Source organism: Glycine soja, chromosome 20 (genome assembly GCF_004193775.1).
Source record: "Glycine soja cultivar W05 chromosome 20, ASM419377v2, whole genome shotgun sequence".
Lineage (NCBI taxonomy): Eukaryota > Viridiplantae > Streptophyta > Magnoliopsida > Fabales > Fabaceae > Glycine > Glycine soja.
In genome coordinates this window covers 37,941,536-37,965,219 of record NC_041021.1, presented here as the reverse complement: position 1 = coordinate 37,965,219, position 23,684 = coordinate 37,941,536, and the positions used below count along the sequence as shown (strand labels likewise).

General features: G+C 32.1%; 2 protein-coding genes across 2 annotated transcripts; both read right to left on the bottom strand.

The window, feature by feature from the left end:
* Positions 1-1,953: 1,953 nt before the first annotated feature.
* On the bottom strand, positions 1,954-11,373 carry LOC114401395 (RNA-binding protein 39-like). Its single transcript, XM_028363907.1, has 14 exons — positions 11,155-11,373; positions 10,374-10,997; positions 7,001-7,079; positions 6,855-6,911; positions 6,265-6,320; positions 5,703-5,937; positions 5,294-5,377; positions 4,922-4,996; positions 3,949-4,032; positions 3,119-3,183; positions 2,834-3,038; positions 2,661-2,749; positions 2,451-2,565; positions 1,954-2,338 (listed from the first exon to the last, which is right to left on the bottom strand). Exons 2-14 carry the CDS (start codon positions 10,988-10,990, stop codon positions 2,297-2,299), a joined length of 1,803 nt encoding a protein of 600 aa, XP_028219708.1. The 5' UTR covers positions 10,991-10,997; positions 11,155-11,373; the 3' UTR covers positions 1,954-2,296.
* A 2,303-nt stretch (positions 11,374-13,676) lies between these two features.
* Positions 13,677-20,837, bottom strand: LOC114403914 (translation initiation factor IF3-1, mitochondrial-like). Its single transcript, XM_028367143.1, has 8 exons — positions 20,557-20,837; positions 20,301-20,394; positions 19,581-19,651; positions 18,809-18,907; positions 17,539-17,592; positions 15,961-16,029; positions 15,177-15,239; positions 13,677-15,050 (listed from the first exon to the last, which is right to left on the bottom strand). Exons 1-8 carry the CDS (start codon positions 20,749-20,751, stop codon positions 14,115-14,117), a joined length of 1,581 nt encoding a protein of 526 aa, XP_028222944.1. The 5' UTR covers positions 20,752-20,837; the 3' UTR covers positions 13,677-14,114.
* Between the last annotated feature and the right edge of the window lie 2,847 nt (positions 20,838-23,684).

Below are 23,684 nucleotides of genomic sequence, written 5' to 3'. Positions count from 1 at the left end.
TGTTAGATGGATTCCTTACCAATTACAATGCTTTCCTAGCCATGCACGTCCTGGAGATCCTAGAATATTGGAATAATGTGCGTATCTTGTGACCATTATTGTGTTTCTTCTTATATTGTATTGTTGGACCTTGCTGCATAGATTATGCCACCAAGAAAGGGTCGTATGCCTATACCAAATTCTTGAGTGCATGTTATGAATTTTTTTTTTGGATGAGATCTTGTGCAATGCAGTTGTATTTTCTTTGGTGTTTTCTCTTAATGTTGCATCTGAGTCGTAATGTTGTTGATATACTAAAAATATAAGGACCATGACCATGTTTTACTGAAGGTATTAGTACTAAAAACACATTTTTCTCTATTCATAAAGTATGTGTGGTTTAATATTTTTGTATCATGGACCAGCATCCTCTACGACGGTTATTTTTTTGGCTTGACTTTGGGGATCTCCATGTCTATTTCCTTGTGAGAAATATGAAAGGATTTATATGGCCCTTTTTCTTTTGTTCTAATGATATTCTTTACTTCATAAATTATTTGTAAGTATCACAGATTTTCATTTTCACCAATCTCCTCAAAGGTTACTATATATGTTGATAAAGGCCTTGTCATTTTTCTGATTTATTCTTTCACAGTTTGCTAATTAGCCTTAGCACCATTGTTTAGATATGATGGGATCTTGATTATATTCTTATATATGCACCTTTACCAATCAACTTCAAATAACAATGAGGGAAAAAATTGACATTAAAAGTATAACAAAGGACTAGAAGTTCATTCACATGGCAAAATGAAAGGCAACACAACACTGATGGACTGAGCATCTTACAAGAAAACTGTCACTAAGAGTTACTATTGTTTATTTTTCCACAATCATAACCTGATTTCTTGAACAATTGGCTAGCTAAGAATGCAGCCAAAATGTTGTTCCTCAAAAAGGTAACTTTGGACTCAGCATGCTGAATAGAGCCCACCATATAAGCTGTAGCAATGACATCAATGCGTTATGTGATCTCCACTCCAGGCACTACCTTACCTTGATGTGTGAATAAAGGCAATCCTTATAGTATTCTTTTCTTTTTAAATTGGAGGAATATTAAATATTAATACTGAGCAACCAGATTAGGTACTTAGTATATATCTTCACATGCAAATGCTGATCACAATTAAAAGGGTGCCATAATTCAGTTTATTTTGACGACGAAACACCTTATTATGTGACCATGTTCAGAGGATGTTCAATTTTCAGCTTTTAACAAAGTTACCGACTACTATTTTCTAAAACATTTTTATCAGCTTTTAGATAATTGAATTTGTAATAGATTGAGAAATCAACACGTGACTCGAAGTAACAACTGGTGTCTTCTACGTAGTACCCCGCCTGAAAATATAATCAATAACGCAAGTTATAACTTTCACCATCATCAAAATTTATATATTGCATGATGTGAAACCTTAATGTGTCTATAACTTTTATTATATATTTTTAAAAAAAGGTGATGCGACTTCATGCTGCTTAAAACTATTAACATTTTCAAATTAATTACCTTTAATTTCCTGAGTTAAAAACAATTTTTTATTCATAAAACCTCAACTACTCATTGCTAAATTAACTAAAATACACTGAGAACAGTTTGATCTATAATTGAAAAATGATGCATGTATTTAAATTTTAATTTAAAATATTTTTAAAAACTAATTATAACTTTAAATAAGTTCTTTGTAATCTATACATTAAAAATTTTCTTAAATTCAAAATAACCGTACTCTATGCAGATTTTAATTTTGCCACTCATATCACACTTAGTTTGGCAAGTGGACATATAGTGTGGTATGCTTTTGTTTTTAGATACATTCACTCATTTTTTGTTGGTAAAATATATTTTAATAATACTACTATTTCAACCGAAACTCGTTAACCACCTCTACTGATTCCCTTTCAGGCTTATTAATCGACTCACAAAGAAAGATGGTCCCATCATTGATCATACATCAAAACTTTGTGATTGCCATCAGCCAAAGTTTGAATTACATCGATGTTTCTAGGCATCACAAAACCCTTGTTCCAATCAATAACACTGCCAAACCACAACAGTAATACCATAATAGGACGCTTAAATCAAACCAACACCCCCGAAAATTTTATGAAAGTAGTAACTGCAGCTTTTACAAATAAGCACCTTTTAACTTCCCAAGACAAATGTGCATAGCTACATCTATCTCAAAAGAAGCCGTTATATAATTCTAAGGATGACTATTTCTGCCACGAGATTCCTCATCTCGCATAAACCGTGAATTTATCTGCTGTCTGGGAATTTATCCTCATATGATTGAGGCACCTGCCAGCATATACAGGATTTAATAGATTTATGGTTAGGGGAAGATGTTCATCAATTTTGTGGATATTAAAACAATAAAAATAAAGGGAAATAAAGCTAATAATAAATGTACCATGAAGCTTGCAGTGATCATCTTCCCAGCAAACCATCTTCCGTGCAAGGCCTGCTGTGCACTTATTGCAGATTGGGTATCTTCAAATCGTAAGTAGACAAAACCAGCACTCTTCCTGATTATCATATAGATAATAAATAAATTAAAACGCCACAAACTTATAGTCTCAGAAGTCAAAGAGGAACAAGTAAGGATTAGTAGTTTACTCACTTGTCAACATATATGTGTTTTAACGTTCCAAGCTTAGAGCATTCTGCTTCAACATCTTCTTTAATATCCAAATCAAAATCTGGTTCAATCTGCAGCACATCATCCCAGCAATATCATTAGACAAAAGAAAAGTACAAAGAAAAAAAACCCAAGTAAACATGCTATTTAGTCACCTCATCTTTGGGATCAAACATATTCTTTAACATTAAGCATTCACTTGCAACACCGATTGTATCAATAGAAGGAATTGTAGCCGTGGGTATTTGGAGACCTCCACCTGCCAATTCACCAACAGGCGCAGCTGCGAGTATGTTTCCTGTCGCTGGTAGATTAAGACCTGTGTTGTTGACAACAGAATTACCGAGGGAACCAACCATGCTGTCAACAAATGCACGAGAAGTGAGATTATGATTATTGATCTTGACATGTGCAAAGCCAAAAAATGGCAGGGGACTAACCTTGATGCAGTACCACTACGATCCAACTTCTGCATGAGCATTGCTCGAGAACATGCATTCAAGGACTGAAAATTTCAGAAAGGTCAGCTAAAACAGTGGCTTGTATTAAAACTAGCACAAGTTAAATTGTATTTAAAAAAAAAGTACTAGTGAATACCAATTTTAAAACAGAAATGAATACTCGGTGAAGCTAATAAATCACATTGATCATGGTTTATTGAATATCAACTATTAAGATCATTGTAATTTTGTATTTGTAGAAAGAAATGGGGAGAGTAGACTATGTATAAAATATTTTCCTATATATTTCAATTCAAGCACAATACCAATATAATCTGCTGAAGCAAGCAGGGTCTAAATTCAAACCTAGTAATGACTAATAGCAAACCTTTGATAATTTAATTTTGTTAACTTAGTGAGATTAAAAAATGCTAATACAAAAATAATCCAATTTTCTAATATTCAGAACTTAAACAGCAAATCTCCCAGGTTGTCCAAAACATGTAAAGTATTTAACTAGCTTTAGTACCCTAGATATTAGTTGATCACATAAATGAGTAATAATCCTCAGCAATACTCATTCAGCTGCTAATATATATATGAAATAAAAAATATATTACTCCAACAATAGAATAGAGTGCCCAAGTTCAATTACAGTATATATAACCACACTAATGGGATATGATTATCTTGCTATGAATTGTGGCTATTACAACTTACAATGCATCAGTGGAGTTCCATGTAGGCTTTCTAAACATCAGGGAGATATGTGTAATTTAGTAAAATTTTAAGAGGCCATAACCAGTTTTCGTCAGAAATAGATTACTTACCATGCCACCTCCTTCATCATCATCAAAATCACCAGTATTTCCTCCAAATTCTTGCATTCCAGATTGATCAGTAACAGCTGATACCTAATGATTCATAATACAAAAACTAGAGGCAATGAGGTCAACCAATTTAGATCATCTAAGCATAAGATCATTACCAGAATATCCACTTGGTAACTAATCCTCATAAATTGCAACTTAAAGTTTACATACAGAGAAATAAAGTCAAGCTCAAATGAAAAGCACACGAAGATATACAACCCCAAAGATCATCATAGTAGTTATCCGAAAATCTGTGTTTTGGAAGAAGGGGGGTTATAGAGAATCAGCAATCCACATGAGTCATGCTAACACTCTGGAAAGAGGAATAACCACTTATCCATGTGTGAATGTACAGTTAGGAAGGGGATAAAAAGGGAAGGATAGGAAGAGTGATAAAGAAAGATGCAAATAGAAAAGGAGTCTACTCCTCTCAAATGCTCATGTTATCTTTCCTTTTTATTAGATTTTCCAGAGTTTCATACATTTCTCTAAGGTAACATAGATGGGAAGAACTGTAGAAATGAAAAGATACCCCTCCCCAAAAAATTAAATAAAATCATCTACAAGATTCACTAACTGGTGAAAAAAATTCTTTCCAACAAGCTGGTCTGGTGAGTATATAAAAAGGTACAAGGATTCATTCAAGCTCCATTTGATACTTGATAGAGTCCACCAGTCCAGCACCCTAACAGCAAGACTCGGAATGCATGACTAGTTGACTAGTTTACTACGCACAATATATGCATCCAGTTAGATATATCACAAGATCAAGATACAAATTAAAATAATCCATAAGCTGACTGATGATTATGGCATTTCAACAATTCACATTTTATAAAATTAACAGAACCTCAAACTTCAGCAAATATAAGGCCAAATTTTAGTAAAAGAAGGTCAACCAAACTCAGATCTATGAACAAATCAACAGTACCTTGATTGTCCTACCACCAATCTCTAATTGACCATTCAAGCTCTGAGCATTTCTTGCATCTTCAAGGCGTGCAAACTACAGTAAACAATTTACTTAAGTACATATCTGGAAACAACTGCAACTTGCAAAAAGCATATGATAAGGTCATGTAGTAGAATAGCATCAGAACCCAGTAGCAACTTCATTCATTACTCCATTGTATCCAAATAGAAGTTCTCCCTCGGTTTAAATTCATTCAAAGTTTCCACATAGAATGAGCAATTGCTCAATATACAGCTATAATAGCCTATAAGTATCTCTGAAAAAAAAAAAGAGTGCAGCAACTTGATACAATTAACTCGCAAATAAGTAACTACAAGTTATAAAATTCACCTGCACAAAGCCAAAACCTTTGCAGTGCCCACTTTCATCAAGAGGCAGCTGGACTAGCTCAACCTGACCAAATGCTTCAAACACCTAAACAATTTCACAAAGGAGTAAAAAAGAATAATACAATCAATTGGATACAATGCTGGAAATACAAATTACTATTATCAAACTACAAAGGAAAAAAATATTGATTTTCATGTAATCAGAAAGAAATGTAAACACGAGGAAAAGAAGCAAAGACAAAAGAAAAGGAGCAGATAAGTTCTCAGTCTAGGGACCAATCTCATTCTAGTCTTGCATTGCATCATATGATGAGGAGTGAGGATCCCTTTCAGTCAACCAGTTTTAGAGAATCGATCACAAAATGTATCAATAAATTATCCAAAGACAAAAAGAAACAAGAAGTGCTCACCCTACGAATATCAGCTTCAGTAATACTGATATGCAGATTACCAACATACAGCTTTCTTGCTCCCCCAGAATAAGGGCCTATAAGTCCAGTGAGTCCATTAGCAACAGATGTTGTGGACTGAACCAAATTCTTTTCGGCTTCTGATGGCTTCACCATCACTGGTTGACCAAGAAGAGGTTGGCCTGAAAGTGCTATTGCCATGGGGACAGACATGACATCATAAAACTCAATATACCTGCAAAAAAGAAAGCAGTGCATAGTCATACAAAGCCAATAAAAATGAGGTTTACACCATCTAACTTAAAATATCTTTATAGTTCTTATATTCGTTCAACCTCAAGTTAGTTCACAGAATTAATATCAATTAAGTTAGAGGGAACTCAAGTTGTACAAACTCATACGAATCAAACATTAAGTACTAAGTCTCAGCATATAATCTTATATTTATTTATATAACAGCTAACTCTTCTCCCAACAGCCTTTTTCATGTTACTTTTTTCATACATAATTAAGAGGAGAAACAAAGTCAAATTAGTTCTGATCACAGTTATGTGATGCTTACCCAACACCCTTGGAACGTCTTGAATTGCGATCCATAATCAAGCGAACATCTCGCACCTAAAATTAGTAAACTAGAGATGTCAAGAAAACATAGGTTGAAGAACTGCTTTTTTGGAAGCAAAATAAAAAGGGAAAAAACAGCAAATGATTTTAAATTTGGTCCAGCTAACAATGTAAAACTATATACACTATCAGTAAGCAAGAAGCTGCAATGCAACATCATTTGAGTTGAGTATAACTATAATATTCCACATGCAGTGTTACAGTTCAAGTTTTCTGAACATGAAATACCATCAGATTTACTGATGCGTAATATTCATTACACTATCAAGGAATTAAAATTAATTCATTTTACTAACAAGAATGGATTTCCTTCTAATGCTTTGTCTGATTACTGATAAATCAGAGAAAATGCATTACATGCCTCTCAGATTTATATTTCATCTAGAAATCTCTTATTCTCTTACTCTTTAAGAGAGACAGGGATCTATTACATCCAAAAAGTCAAAAGGAAAAGCCAGCTACAGTAACAGAGGAAAGCAATTTTGAATTTTTTTATGTAAGAAAAGAAAGTCAATGGAATATTATGACCTTGCCAGCCCTTGAGAAGAACTCAAATACATCTCTTTCATCTGCTTTCAGAGAAATCTGTAAACATGTTTTAAAGATTAGATCCAGCAGTTAATGAATATTAGCAAACAGATCATGTGATTGCATTCCAGATGTATTTGGAATACCTGATAAGCAAACACAGCTCTTTGATCTCTTTCAGGATCAGCAGGTTCTGTTGTTTCTTCCTTTTTCTCTTTATGCCGTCTACAACATAACAAAAACACAAAATTATAGCCCAAGTTGTTGGAATACATGCAACCTCTTTATAGCAGTTCAGATTTGAAAATGACAGTAACATCTATGTAACAAACTATTGCATAAACCATATTTTCCCAACACAAAATTTTCATGTTCCTTAAGTTCGCAACATGGCAGCAAATTGTCTTTACATGTATAAAGCCCAAATCCACGTGACATAGGCCTGCAGGGAACTGAATTGAGTTAACATGAAATCACCAGGTAACAAGGTTTGAATTCATGACTTTGCTTCTTGAACTTAAAAAGAATCAAACCCATGGATTGACGGATATGGTAATTAAAGGGAATGAATGTCATCCAATTGCTATTAACACAAGATTTTGTACCTTCTATAAATTAAACAAAATCTTATATTGAAACAGCATCACCAACTTGGATTGATGGCAGTACGAGAGAGTGAGGGACCTAATTGCATTAAGTGGAAACCTGTTAAAAGCTTATATATACTGAGTAAGAGAACCATAAGCATAAAAAGAATGAAACCTTTTTAATACATAAAACTAGTTTTATACTATCTTCGTTCCAATTTATAAGACTCAAATTTAATGTGGTGTTTGTTCCTTTTTATAAGACCCAATCCATAATGTCTCATGCATTAATTATTTTGACTAAAATACCCCTAATTAAAAGAAGACAGAGGAGAGGTTGTATTGGACGGCATTTGGATGAGAGAAAAGAGCATTAATTGCAATGGTAGTTTTGGATAAATATATTAATTTCAGATAAATTTATTGTTATAAACTAAATTAACTACTTTTCTTAATCCCTAACGAATTACGTAATTAGGTCTTATAAATAGGAACAGAGGTAGTATAAGACATCACTGGTGATGTGATTAATTTGAAGGAAGAATCAACAGAAACGGGATGGCACAGTAGTCAGTACACACACACACAAAAAAAAACGTCCTATCCATGCAATTGGTAAATCACTAAAATCCAATAATACTAAAATTAAAAAGCTTTAATCACATTGATCAAAGCAAGGTACCAATGATGTGAACAAAAAATTAATGTTGCAATGGAGCACCCAGGTCTGGACATAAACAAAAGACAATGATGGACTTCATCTGATAGTGGATTTTAAATCGGTTTTAGGGGCTTCATCTGTTGTTTAGACTAGACCAATTTTTTTACTGGACTTCATTCACTCAAAGAACCCATGAACTAATTGATAAAAGAAAGGAAAAGCCATGAATTGGAGAACTTTCTAAAATCTGATAAATTAATCACAACTGACACCAATCTATTACACACAGTAACAGAAACTGTGACCAACATCCCCAAATGAACATTGTTTTTGGCCACAGGCATCAGAAGATGAATTGCTTCTCTTAAGCATAAGCCCATTACTCCACCACCAGCATTTCTGCAACAGAATAAATGCAATTAAGCAACTAAGTTGAAGAGGGAAGGATTATAAATAGCATGGCATCACCACTGCTACAACAGCCATTCAAACAATGAATGGTTGCAATGCATGCTTTCAAATACATTCCAGGAGGGAGAAACTTTTGAAACCCATGACCTGAGGTTCCAGTGCCTGGCCCAATTGCCAGAAAGATCATTTGATGATCATTCTACCATACTGCGAGTTCCCAGAATCTAACATTCAATATTCAGAAGCTATAACGCTGTTAAACAACACAACTAACTATATGAAACTCAAGAACCACTATTCTCAAATTCAGTTTAGATAATACAAATATACAAGCAATACAAACAGTAAAACAAACATACAACGGTCCACAAAATAGAGATGAGAGACAAGAGAACGTTGTTCGCAAACAAAGACATAAACTCATGAGCATCAATGCAAATAGTGATGATGTCATGTAAGGCAAGAAAAGAAAAGAATCAGTGCAGTTTATAAAAAATGAGACGCGGGTGATTAAACTCTTCTAGCTAAGAGGAACACACATATTGGGTCATCTAAGCTTAACAGAATAACACTTACACATGTGAATATATCTGCATTTGCATAACTTAAAGTGCATAAAATGAGTTCTGCACAATTTCAAAATTAAATCAGATGCCACCTGAATGCCAATGTCTCAAGTCTCGGCAATTGCCCCACAACCTGTTAAATCCACTGTACCAAACTAAATCTAATTGATGACTCAAATAAGCTATTACTGTAAGCATTACTATATCATTGACAATAAGGATGGTGAATATGGTAAAAGAAACTAGGTTTAGCGCTTAGCAGAAAAGAGGAAAGGAAATAAATGACAAAGGATTTGTCAACAAGCAAGTAGGTCTAGAAAGATTATGAATAATTTAAGGCCCAGAAAAAACTTGTATATTGTATACCAGTAGCATTCCCAAACATGAAAATCACTCAAATTAGAAACATGGATAAATTTCAAGGCCACAACAACCTAGTAATGCAACTGCACTAAGACTATGAATCAATGACCATAAGGATCAAATTCCAGATGTCAAGTAGATTATAATCCTATATCAAATTAACAATTTACCTAAAAACTTAAGCTTATTACACTAGAGTGTCATATGTCCTAGAAAGCAGTACCTGATCATGTTATATCTCAAAGAGTATATGGGAATTTGATAGATTAAAAACAGAAGACAGTAGATAAATTATATCATAAAGAAGATAATCAATTGCTATCAGATGAGAACAGGTAGCAGAAAAAGTTCTTGTTTCAATATCTACTACTTTGCAAGACATTGAAAAGTGCAGAATAACAGAATAACTTCTCCCAGACTGATAGCAAGCATAGTCGAATTGTCCACATCCCATTTTGACTAAGACTTCATTTTTAATTCACAATTACAGATGAGAAATTTAGGAATCACATTTTGACAATAAATATGACAAAGATGAAGAATCTAAAAGGAGTTTCACAGGAGCAGAGCTATCTATAATAGAGGACTTTATGCTGAAAGCCAAAGGAATTCTAGTCATTTAATAAGTGTCTTTCAAGTAAATAGCCTTTCTGTAGCTGTTTCATATCCAATGCTCTACTAAAGGGCAATACTATATATGTATATATCACACTGCAGGAATATGAGAATATAGAGGTAGAAGGTGGATTCTTTAGATGAGATACAGCAGAAAATAAATCATTATATAGATAATCCTTGTTCACAATGGATGCAGAAAGTCAATAAGAAACATAAATCTAGGGTAGTTAAAAAACTTCACCACCAAAATTATTATTTTTGTATAATTTGGCCCAGCAGCTAAAATGAATAAAACTTGAATATAAAAGAATACCTGTTTTCTCTATCATGTTCCCTTGATTCCCTCACCCTTTCTCTGTCTTTGTAATCCTTATCCCGACTTCTTTCTCTATCTCTATACTCCCTGTCACGACTTGCCTCTCTGTCTTTGTCATCCAGATCAGTTCGAAGCCTATCAGATCTACTTCTGCTTCGCTGTTCCTGCTCAGCCTCACTCCCACGGTCCCTTCTGTCCCTTTCTTGGTCACGATTGCGATCTCTGTCTCTCTCCCTATCTCTCTTCATATCCTTGTCCCCATGGTCTCTCTCCTTGTCTCTCTTCCTATCCTTGTTCTCATGGTCTCTGTCCCTATCCCTCCTCCTATCCCTGCTGCCCCCGGAGTTTCTGTCCTTGTCTCCATCTCTGGACTTTGAACCATGAAGAGTTGAGCCTCTTTCTCTCTGCCTCTCGCGATCACGAGAATTGTCTCCAGATTTTGAATGCCTGGGATGGAGATCAACAACATCATCATCATCATCATCCTTATGCTTTGAACTCCCATTACGCCCTCTCTCTTCGGATTTCACATTTTTGTCCCCACCATTAGCCCTGTGATTAACTTCAGGGTTTTCAACTGCTTTCTCTAAATACTCATACTCGTCAAAATCCATCGTAACCCTAATAAGCTCCAACAATGTGTTTGGTCAATATATGCAGAACTAATTAATCAATTAACGATGTGTAATCATTGGGGGTGGGTGATGCTACGATACATAAACTCAATAGGAACCTAATTGGAAGAAAAGTGAATTATCGCAAAATAATAATAAATTACCTTCTGGAGCGAAGCCCTTGCAAGTTGGAAACGTTAGGGTTTGAGTGGTCGAAATCGAACAGCAGACAAACACTTTTCAATAGCTACCAGGCTGCTGCGTGTTACCATTTGCCATTATCAAACTCAAAATTTTCTCTCTTCAAATCAAAATCAAAATTTAACGAGGAGACATTTTGAAAATCGCGTGGATTCTTCTTCACTCTTACTCTTATACTTTTTTTTTTACGGCTCTTAACTCATACTTGCTTTACAAAAACAAAATCTAATAAAATAATGCATTGACAAAAAAAATTACAAAACTAGTCATAATATTAATATTACATTAAAAATTAAAATAACACTTGTTAAAAATATTAGTGAAAAAATAATTCATATTCTATTAAAAGATTAACATAACACTTTTTTTAAATAAATTTTTTAATACAATATTTATTTCCAGAGGGAGGAAATATGATATTTTTACTAATCAACTAATTATTGTCATAAAAAAAAAACAAATTTTGAGCCGTTAAAGAATGGACTTTTGAAAACTCAGTCCAGTTCAGCTCCTACATTTTAAAGCCCAACAGGGAATTATTCACACTACCCTTTTCTAACACATTGTTAAAATTTATTTAAAATTATTCATTAAATAATAAATAAAACCTAAAAAAATTGTGATAAATAACGCATTCAAACGAATGTGCCAGAAAACATATTACTAGCATGACCAAACCTTTTATGGACTTCTTTTGAAGTTACATGCTCTAGCTTTGCTGAAGATGTACCTTTATGGTGTTTGGATATCGGTTAGGTGCAACAAAATTATGTTCTACGCCAATCCAATACCTGCCTTGCTTTTAAGTTTAAGTATGTGCTAAATCAAACATGTTAGTTCCAAACATCGAAATTTTATCAAATGGGACTATTTTTTTTTGGATTTTTTCATATGGGTCATTTTTAAATTAGTTAAAAATGGACTAAATTATAAAAAGTACTATGACTTTTGAGTTAGACGTAATCTCTGTTATGACTTATTTTTTATTTTTTTAACTAAAATCCTAAAATTATGTAGAACTTTAGTTTAAATTTTTTTATTTACAACTTTTGAAGTCCTAAGTTTTTGTTATATTTTATAATTTTGAAGTCGTAATGTTTTTTTACGTGCTTTAGGTTTTATTAATTACTTGTATTTTATTTTCTTTCGTTTTCAATTTTTAAAAATTGTAAATAATTTTATTAATTTAATTATTAAATAAATATTTTTAATTTTACTTGTTTTATTTAATATCTTGTGTATTTTTATGGTTTTATTTAATATGTTATATATTTTTTAATATTGTTATATTTAAAATATTTTATATATTTTTTAATATTGTTATATTTAAAATATTTTATATATTTATTTAATATTTTTTATTTAATATATTTAAAATTTAGATAATATTTTAATAATTTTATTGAATTTAATTTGTTTTGTAAATTAAATAAAAAAGTAAATTAATGATATTTAATATTTTTTTGAATATTTGTTTTATTTTAAATACCTAAATTTTAAACCAAATATTAAAATATTTTGTTACTAATAGTAACTTATAATTTATTAAATAATATTATTTATTTTGTATAAATGAATTTACTATTAACAACATCTAATAATTTAATAATAAAAATAGTTGTTAAAAACAATATAATATATTAATATAAAATGAATAATACAAATTAAAGAGAAATATAAAAAATAAAAATTATATTAGTCATCTAAATCCTAAAATAATATTAACTTAAAACTAATCAAAAGAATAAACCCTAAAATAATAATAACTTAAAACTTTTAACAACTTATAACTTATTAAAAGACTAGACTCTAAAATATTATTATCAAATAACTTATTTAAATTTCTAAAACCCTAAAATAATATTAATTTAAAACTTATAATTTATTAAAAGACTAAATCCTAAAATAATATTAACTTAAAATTTATCAAAAGACTAAACCCTAAAATAATAAAAACTGAAAACGTATAACTTATTAAAAGACTAAATTCTAAAATATTATTATCTAATCACTTATTTAAATTTCTAAAACCCTAAATTAATATTAACTTAACACTTATAATTTATTAAAATACTTAACACTTATAATATTATAATCCATTGTGCATCAAATAAAATTCAACTGCCCATTTATGTTTTACAAAAAGTTATATTAGATGTTATGACTTATAATTTAGAATTATCTCATTTTTAAAAATAATTTAAAAACAACTCCCATATGAAAAAAACCAAAAATAAAAAATACCCAATACGGTAAAACTCCCTCCAAACACGCTCATTCCCAAAGATGCCTAGACAGAGTGTTATATATATATAAAAAAACTTGTTAACATTTTATTTTCTTATTAATTTATCAAAAGTAATAATTATGTAAATTGGCCCAAATTAAAATTGAAAATAAAATATTGTTGAAAAATCATAGTGTAAAGATTTTTATGTTATTAATCAAATAAAAATCACCATACACATAACTTTTAAAATAACGATTAGCTGTCAAACAATCTTATCATATGATTATTAAACAATGATAGAACCAGGTCGTGCTTAGGAAGGAGGGGCAAAACATATTACATCGTAGATCAAAATTTCCAGTGGTCATTGGGAAGTTTAAAAATTCCCCGTCTCCACAGGTAAATAAAATAAAATAAACAACAAAAATTGTATGCTTCCATGCTAAAACTACCAACAACAGATTTGAAGGAAAATCCCTACCAAAACTCTCACTAAACAAATAGACCTGTTTCCACGGGTCATCCAAGGTAAATAAATACAGCTGCAACATGTTTCTAAAGAGTATATAATGTGTCACTGCACCACATTTGTCCTTGAAATATATTAGCCCTCCTAAGTAGGTCGACTTTGATACAACCCTCCTCCATTTGAGTTGCAAATATCCCTTATTTGCTGACTGTTATTTCTCAAATTTACTTATTCCCTTCTCTGTTCCTATGCATCCCTGCTTTTAAACCTTGTGTCTCAGGGCCATTTGGAGTACTAAAAGTGCCATAATTAGAAGGTCTTGGGCTATTGGGAGCACTAGGATGCCTGGGGATACCCTCATTTGGAGCACTAAAATTGCCATAACTAGAAGATCTTGGGGTATTGGTAGCACCAGGATGCGTAGGGATACTCTCATTTGGGCTACTAAAATTGCCATAACCAGGTCTAGGAGTATTAGGAGCATTAGGAGGAGGACTCCGGATATTCTCATGGGAAGGCATTGAGTGTCTTGATCCAGGAAGTGTAAAAGCTTGCCTGTTGTTTTCTATTCTTGGATTAACGTTAGCATTTACCGGCGCATGCCTTGTCTGATTCCAATTCGGCAGTGGTGACCTGAATGCATCTCTTGTTCCGGGACCTTGATAGTTCATACCTGCATTATTTGATGTTTGTTGGAATCTGCCTCTTGGCTCTACTCTTTTGTACCTGTTCTCAGTCACAGCAGGAGGCACGTGTGCATTAGATTGGACGTTATTCTCACCATGATGATTAGTTCTCCTATACCTATTTTCGGAGACAGGAGATGCTTCTGGAGCAGCATTTGTTTGATTATTATGAGAGCCAGTCATGTTCACATTGTTGCTAAATACAGACAAAGAACTTTTAGAAAGCTTGTCACCATCAGAAAGCACCTCCTCCTCCGTTTCAAACCCAGATTCAGCATGACTCTCATATTCAATGGAATCACTAGAATTGGCAGTTGATTTCTCCATATCACCCTCCTGAGAATTATCGTTTGTTGCATTTTGCAATTTTTTCCCACCTTTCTTAGATAACCCATACTTAATGTGTCTGACAATCATAAATGCATCTTTTTTTCCCATATGTGGTCCACTTTCCACAATACAGACATCTTCCATCTGCAAATAATTTTTTTAATTTATAATGAAGAAGGATTTGTAGAGAAATAGGAGAAAAGGTAAAATAAAAAATCTTAAGATATAGTTCGGATGGAAAAATCCCAGAATAAAGTAAGAATATCGTACCAGAGCAAGAATAGGAGAAAATAATACTGTCAAGTCCTGATCTTCCTTGCCTGATACCTTGCACTGTTTTAAATACACAAAACAATCATATTTCTGATATGATTCACCAACTATATAGATGACACACAGTAGCCCATAGATGCTGTTGGAAGCTGCAAACTTAAATATTCCTCTCACTAAAAAATAGAAAATCTAGGGGAAATATTTTTTAAAAATATTTTTTTTCATTGATTAAATTTTCAAAATGATTTGTCAAAACAAACTAATTACAAGTAATCTGTGTCAATCTCACTAAAGTGCATATCGATATAGATATCAATACATACAAAATTCCACTTCTTTTATTTATAGCAAAATGGTTTGAATCCAAAATAGAAAAAGAAAAGGTTTGAAAGAAACCATAAAAAAATGTATACTGTACAGTGTACACCCCTTTCCTTGGTATTGTAGTAGTTCAATTGGTCAGGGCACCGCCCTGTCAAGGCAGAAGCTGCGGGTTCAAGCCCTGTCTTTTTGTGTGAAAGAGAGTAAAATTGATAAACAAAATCCCTCCTACTATTTTTCCATTTTCGTCGAAACCTCTACTTACCTTACCTTAAATGAAAAAGGAAAAGGAAGGAAAGGAAACCATTAACCAATATCCCAGGAAATGTAATTAACACAGTATTTACTCGGGATAGAACATAGTGGAAACACAATTACTAACAAGATTGCTCCCGAGATTCTGTAGAGACAATATAGATGAAAACATCTAGTTCAAAACCAATCAACAGAAACAGATTACCTTCACTCGGTAACCCTTCTCCATTAACTTTTTGATCATATCTGCTTTGTTCTTCAGATCTTTTGCTTCCTGAAAACATCAACAGCAGAAATTTCAATGCATCAATTTTTCCTTTTCTGGGATTAGGAAGTAAAACATGACACTCAGAATACAGACACCATATTTAACCCAATATATACATATAAAGACATAATATCTTGCAACATTTCTCCCTACAAATTGAATCTAGAATGGTTAATTGCCTTCACCAGGTCACTTGTTTGAGTCAGGCACTAAAAGCTATAGGCTAGCTCATAGAAAGCAAGCACAGTGGAGCTGAAAGTGAACAATATTCAGCTACAGCCTATAAACCATGAAGATCTGCTTCAGCAGACTAAGGTGATAAAACCTGCATCCTAGTTCAATTGTGATGCAATCCTACCCCGCAAGGGCATTGGATAGAAAACTCCAAGTAGATTGGGCCAGAGATGCAAGAGAAGGTCCTAGGGTTCTTATGAGCCTTAGGGTAGATTTCGGGCCCATGGGCTAAGTACGAGCCCACTTATCTTTGTAAATATTAGATTAAGGTTTTATTATTTTTGGGCCTTGTATTTAAGGCTCCATAATGTAGGTAGGGTACCCTAGAAATATAGGATTTTTCAGCCCTTGTATTTTAGGGCACCTAGACTAGTTTTTGTATTAGGGGTAGTTTTGTAATTTCACATGCACTAAGTGGATATTTGATGTTTGTGGTTGGAAATAAATTTAATTGAATTGGTAGAAAAAGCATGAAGGACATGCACGAAGTGTGACTATATGATATGGCAATGGGGTGTAATAAGCAAATGCTCACCTCCCCCTCTAAAATTTAATTGGATTGGGCTTCTACCAATTCAATTAAATTTATTTCCAACCACAAACATCAAATATCCACTTAGTGCATGTGAAATTACAAAACTACCCCTAATACAAAAACTAGTCTAGGTCCCCTAAAATACAAGGGCTGAAAAATCCTATATTTCTAGGGTACCCTACCTACATTATGGAGCCCTAAATACAAGGCCCAAAAATAATGAAACCTTAATCTAATATTTATAAAGATAAGTGGGCTCGTACTTAGCCCATGGGCCCAAAATCTACCCTAAGGCTCATAAGAACCCTAGGGCCTTCTCTTGCATCTCTGGCCTAATCTACTTGGAGTTTTCTATCCAATGCCCTTGCGGGGTAGGATTGAATCAAATTGCATGTGAAACATCAATACCAAAAGGTTGGCCCAAAACATATATTGGTCTGGCTAAGGTTTGTTTTAAAATTTGGGTAAAATTGATTCTGATAGAATTAATTCTGATTCTTGAACCATTAAACATAATTGAGATGTGTATTCAAATTAATCTGTGTCATAGATTTATATCGGGACGTGTGTTTTTAATTGGAAAATGTGAAAATTAATGTTCCAATGCCAAAACAAACAAGGGCTTCCAGCTCACAATTGGAAACCTATTAAAAACTACGTGCTACTAGAATTATAAACAGAAGTTTGTTAAAATATTTAAAGGATATGGAAAAATAAAAGAAAGGAAACAGAGAAAGAAAACTTACAGTTTTTTCAGAAAATCGCACTTCCTTAACATCCTTTCGCAGTGTCATCTCAGCCTGCATTTGTCAGAAAACTGATTAAGAACTACATTACATCTAATGATCTAAGGATTAAAGATTTGTCTTTGATAGTTAACTACACATGCCATAATAGCATAATGACTATAAAAGGGCAACTTGGCACACAAGACTCCCACCCAGCTAGGTTTAGGGAGGATAAATGTAGACAGTCAGAGTCTTATCCAAGCAATCGAAGAGACTGTTTCCAGGACTTGAACCTGTGTGACTTCTGGATCAAAAGGCGACAACCTTAGTATTGCCCTAAGGCTTGCTCTCATTAAATGTTAAGCAGTTATTTATATTGGGCTTAAGTCAGCAAGCACTAATTACCGTTGCACTGGCACCAACCCATGACTATAAGTAATTAAATGTAAAGCTCTCGTTAATAAATGGAATATGTTTTAACTTTTCAAAGTACACACGCTATTCAGTTTTATTGTAGTTTCAGTACTGAAAATGCAAAGCTTCACTTCTAATTCCTAGCTATTTGACGAAGTATACTAAAACTATAAATAGTTTCACTTTTAAACCATCATTGCTATGAGAAAGCTTGCTGCATCATAATTATTATTTGCAATAATGAGAGGAAAGCACGAATTTCACCGGCCTATCTTTTAGTTATGTGCCAGACAATTTTTTCTGGTCTTCGATTTTCTAGAAAGTCTCTCAAGGATCAAAATTTCAGTTAGATGCTATGAGATCTGGTGAATATGCTGCAAGCAATCTGATTCTTTTAACCATGCATATTATACAGGCCTAGACCAATCAGAATCAAATTCTTTCAAAGTTAGCAGGCACATGATAGCTTACTCCAACAGAAACATACAACTTGCTGATGGTTAAGTTAAAGCCATTCTTAGCAAGTTGATCTTGACTTAAAAAGATGAAAAATAAGTATGCACTTGTAATTTGTACAGCATGTGGTCATTTAGGAGCTTTTGATAGCCATAATCCCCATTTAAATTCCATCTTACATTCTTACTTTTATGTACTCATATCTAATTATGTTGTCAACATATATAGCATATAATATGGGCCATGTATTCTAACAGGCAAAAGTGCAATCCCAGTGCTTTGCTAATAAAGATTCATGTGTTTGAACATTTGAACATGTCACTATCAAATTAAAATGAGTATGATAAAAAATTTATCATTAATTTCAACCAAAAGCAATTAAAGAAATTTCACAAGCAACTTCCATAGCATACTGTACCTTGCTTTTAGCACGCTCCTTTTCCCTTTCTTGCCGCTTATACATTTGCTTGTGGAAGTCCATAATTTTACAGACAGGTGGCTTAGCATTTTTATCAACCTGTAACACAACCAAATCCTCATATAATAAATGTCACAAGAGATGGGAAGCACCCTAATGTGCTTAACCCAACATCCCAAGTTATGATGTTCGCGATGATGGAAATGATCACTACAAAACGTTAGACACACACTCATTTGTTTTTATCCCAAGTTATGGTTAAAAGTTAGGGTGTGTTTGGTTGGATGGAAATAGAAGGGAGAGGGTGGAAATAGGGGTGATGAAAATGTTGTTTGTTTGGTATCTTAGAAATAGAGTGGAAATAGGGTGGGGCCCATTAGTTATTTCCACTCTATTTCTCCCCAAATTCAATTCACCTCTATCTCTTTCCTTATTTCTTTCTTATTTCTCTTCAACCAAACACTTTTTATCTCCACTTTATTTCTCACCTATTTCCATTCATTTTCTCTATTTTCATTCACCCTATTTCTTTCCTACCTACCAAATCCAGACCCATCATAACAGAATGACTTGAAATATTCAAAGAATGCAAAAATAAATAAATACTTCAGTAAATGATGAATTTACTTGAAATTATGTAATCTACTTTAACTCAGCATCTCTATTTTGCAGATATCTCTTAAAAAAATCTTCAGAAATTTAATATAAGGAAGTCTTCAAAAAATGTCTCATTTAATTTAACATGGGAATAGACTTAAGAAATTTCATTTACCTCAACTAAATCAAGTTTAAGCGTCTTGGCACGCTCCAATGCTTCAAACCTTGGCACTATTGAATGATGCCCTGCATGAACTCGTACATTTAATGGGAAATTCAAAGCTCAAGAAAAACTTCCTGTGCATCTATACGGTAAATAACACACAAAGCTGATCTTCCAAGACAATGTATTAATTAATATTAATATGGTTCAAATTTACATGTGTTTCTTTGAGTGGCTTCAAGTTGCTTACGCCTAAGCGCCCCAGACTAAATTGCAGTTTATCTTAGTTACATTGGTTTAAGCAGGAGAAAACAATTATCTGACAATCATGTGCAAGTGTAATATGGTTATCACAAAAATAGCTTGATAGCTTTAAGTTCTAGCGGTTATCCACAATAACATTCCACAGTTTAAACACTTAAGAGAATAATGAGTTAATACTAAATAGACCTATGCAATGCCACCAATCAGGATTAAAACATAAGTTTAATACTATGAAGTATGCACCATCAGTTTAAAAGGTTTACATTGTCAACCAATCAAAAATCATCGTTGATATGCCTATTAAGGTAGTTATTATAAAAATCAACAACCGTACCATGCATGACAGGTGGTGATTGAATGGCCCTATAAAAATCCTTTATACTATTGGTGCATGTACTAATTTACTCTTAAAACATTAGAAAAGTAAACAACCAAACCAGCCTCAATTCAAATGTGTAATAGGTTTACCATCATCCACCACAAGCCTGACATATGGAGCTTTGATTTTCTCATTCAACCGTAGATCACCCGAATCCTCCTCATTCTTGTGCTTTACCTGATACTGAAAAAATCCCACAAAGTACCATCAAATTCAAAAGAGTACCACTTTAACCACCAAGGCCAACCCCACAACATATGATCCATTACTAAGCAACCCATTCCAAAATACAGAGCAAAGGCAACAACTTTGATAGTCTCAGCCAATAAAAGTTTCAAAAATTACCTGAAGAGGTGCAGCGAAGAACCTCACGGTATTGAAAACACTTGTGGGTCTGCCATGAAACACCGAATTCTGATGTGGAATGTCCACAGGGAAGGGTTTGGGGGTGGAAGCATGCGGAAGGTGAATGTAACATCGTTGGAATTGGATGCACAGGGTTTTGAGGTTGGGGTTTCGGATTCGGTGCCAAAACGCCATGACCTCACCGAATCAAACGGTTAGATTAACTGTAACTGAGGTCGGTGTTTGTTTAGCACAGAAAAGGAGAAACAAGACAACCTCAAAGAAACCTTTTAAATTGGGCCTGTGTTTGTTTATGCCATAGTCGCGTGCGGGGCATTGCTCTGTGCACCAGCACAATTGCTGGTACATCCAGTAAAATAGTAAAATTTCATTTTTACCCTTCTATAAAGAAGATACGAAATGACCAATCCATAAGTTTCATATGGATTGACTCATGCAAACATGTGACTTTCGCGTTATTAACACGACGCTCTAACCAATTGAGCTAATAGACCAATTATGTTATAAAATAATTAATGTCACTATATATAACAATAATTTCTAATATATATTTAATGCACATGTAAATTTAGATGATAAATTTTGTGACAATTAATTTTGATCTGATAATTAATTTGTTTACACATATAAATTTTTATGAAACCTATGGTTTTTATTTATAACTTATATATGTAAACAAATTAATTATCAGATCAAAATTAATTGTCACAAAATTTATTATCTACATTTACACGTGTATTAAATATACATTAAAAATTTTATTATTATATATAGCGACATTAAGCATTTTATAATATAATTGATCTATTAGCTTAGTTGATTAGAGCGTCTTTCTAATAAAAAATTACAAATTTGATTACTGCATGAGCCATTAATTTTAATGTCCTCGCATGCGTGTTCTATGAACCCAAACTTTTTTACTTTTGAGAATTAACATGGGCCTCAACAATTATCATTGGGCTTGTGATCAAGATTTAAATTTAATTTCTAATTTTTCAAATTAAAAATTTGTTTATAAACATGACAACTACATAACACCACATGAAGGCACCACTTGGCACTTTAAGAAAGTTGCATCGATCATTCTTGTGGATGTGGCCCCTGTGGGCCCCTTTCACGTAGTGTCCTCTAGCATAATGTCATAATGTTTTGCTATTATTTTTAGTCTTTACAAAAAATATTTAATTTAATTTTTAGTCCTTGTAAAATTTTATTTTTTAAATTTTAGTCTTAACTTCTAGTTTTTAGTCGTTAATTAAGTTTTAAATTTAGTTTTTAGTCCTTCTAAAATTTTAATTCTTAAGTTCTAGTCTTAACTTCTAGTTTTTAGTCCTTTATTAAGTTTTTGTCTTAGCTTAGTGATTTTTATTTTTTCTTATTCATTTTCTTTAGAATTTAAAATCTTGTTCACTTAAACTGAAACCTCAATTGTTAAAAAAATAAGTCTAAAATAAATGTATTTAATGTGTCCTGTTTTACAATTTTAGGGTCCGAATTTAATCATAATCGATCGATTCGTATTTCTAATAAAAATAGCACTAATGTTACAAAAAAAATGGTAAAGTAGACTTTCATTTAACTGAATTACAAATTAGATGTGTTCAAGGAATTTCACGTGAGTTCAAGTGGATTGGGCTCATGTTTTGGCCATGCGCCTTTATCATTATTGGATAATAATGATTAGTGACAATGTATGACAATATTGGTGATATAAAAACTAAAAAAAAGATTAATTATATTTTAATTAAACAAATATAGCCTTAAAAATATTAATATTAATATTAGATTTTTTTTAGTATTAATATTATTTTATTATGACAATTGTGTATTATTATTATTATAATAGGAATAAGGAGAGAGGGGAGGGGTCTTGAAGGGGATCTATATAAGAAAAAGGAAGAGGGGGTTTATATATGTAAAAAAAAAAAAAAAAAAAGGTCTATATAATCGATTATGCATTTGCATAATCGGTTACTTCATCTCATGCAAACAAAGCGTGCATCACGTGGATGGCATGGATGCAGTGGCCATTGTAATTTTTTAATATCCTTTAGACCTTTATCATGGTTATTGTTCATTTTTAGCACATTTTTACCTCATTTTGAGATGCAAGATGAAATTTTAGTGTTGTGGGTTCGCCTTTTTATTTTCACTTTCATCCTTATCAAACACATCTCATTTTCGCTTTCATCCATCCTCCTTTCACTCATACCAAACTGTCAGGATATTTTGTTCAATTGAGTTGTTGGAATAATTTGGGTTGAGACGAAATTTAATTTGATTCAACAACTATTTTTAAAGAATTTCTTTTAAATCATGTTTGAAATGTAAAAACATATAACTATTAGCTTCTAAAATCACATCTACAACATGAAATCAAACATGGCATTTTCTAATTATTTCAAACCACTTTCCCTTTATCTTTAATTATATACTTATTTTCTTAAATACTTGTTTCTATCAATATAATTTTTTCGTCTGTATTTTTAGATTGAATTTCATTTTTTTTAAATTATCAATAGTTAAAAATAATTCTGTATCATAATTAAATTAAGTATCATAACTATAAAATATAATTCATAAGTTCAAAATATCTATTTATTATTGTTTTTAGTTATAATATAGTTATATATTTAAAAATATTCACTTATTATTAATTTTAGTTATTAGAAAAATATGTATCTTGTGCATTGCATAAGTTAAGATACTAATTAAATAAATATATTAATTATTTAATTCAAATTTTGTTGTAATTAATTTATAATAGATTTCAATGGTCAATGTAAAAAGATTACATTATCAACCAATAAAAAATTATCATTAACAAACTTTTAAAATAATTATTATAAAATTCAATTAATTTATTATGATAGTTTATGATTAGATGACAATGTAAAAAAAATTACCATGCTAATGTATAAACTATTTAATTTTTTTATGATAATATATAAATTATTTACTCTTTATTATAATACTAAAACTGATTGAATGTGACATATGTTTATTATATAAAAATATGTTTTGTATATATTAATTGATTGATTTAAATTATTATAGTAAGCATTAACTCTTTAATTTAAATTTTTAATTTAATTCATTTCAAATAA

Excerpts from the sequence above, each read along its gene's own strand:
- LOC114401395 (XM_028363907.1), bottom strand. The coding sequence starts at position 10,990 with ATGGATTTTGACGAGTATGAGTATTTAGAGAAAGCAGTTGAAAACCCT. Across the intron at positions 6,321-6,854 it reads TCTTCTCAAGGGCTGGCAAG|GTGCGAGATGTTCGCTTGAT; the intron begins GTCATAATATTC and ends TACTAATTTTAG. Across the intron at positions 2,339-2,450 it reads TGATCACTGCAAGCTTCATG|GTGCCTCAATCATATGAGGA; the intron begins GTACATTTATTA and ends ATATGCTGGCAG.
- LOC114403914 (XM_028367143.1), bottom strand. The coding sequence starts at position 20,751 with ATGGCGTTTTGGCACCGAATCCGAAACCCCAACCTCAAAACCCTGTGC. Across the intron at positions 18,908-19,580 it reads TTAAACTTGATTTAGTTGAG|GTTGATAAAAATGCTAAGCC; the intron begins GTAAATGAAATT and ends GTTGTGTTACAG. Across the intron at positions 17,593-18,808 it reads AGGAGCGTGCTAAAAGCAAG|GCTGAGATGACACTGCGAAA; the intron begins GTACAGTATGCT and ends TGACAAATGCAG.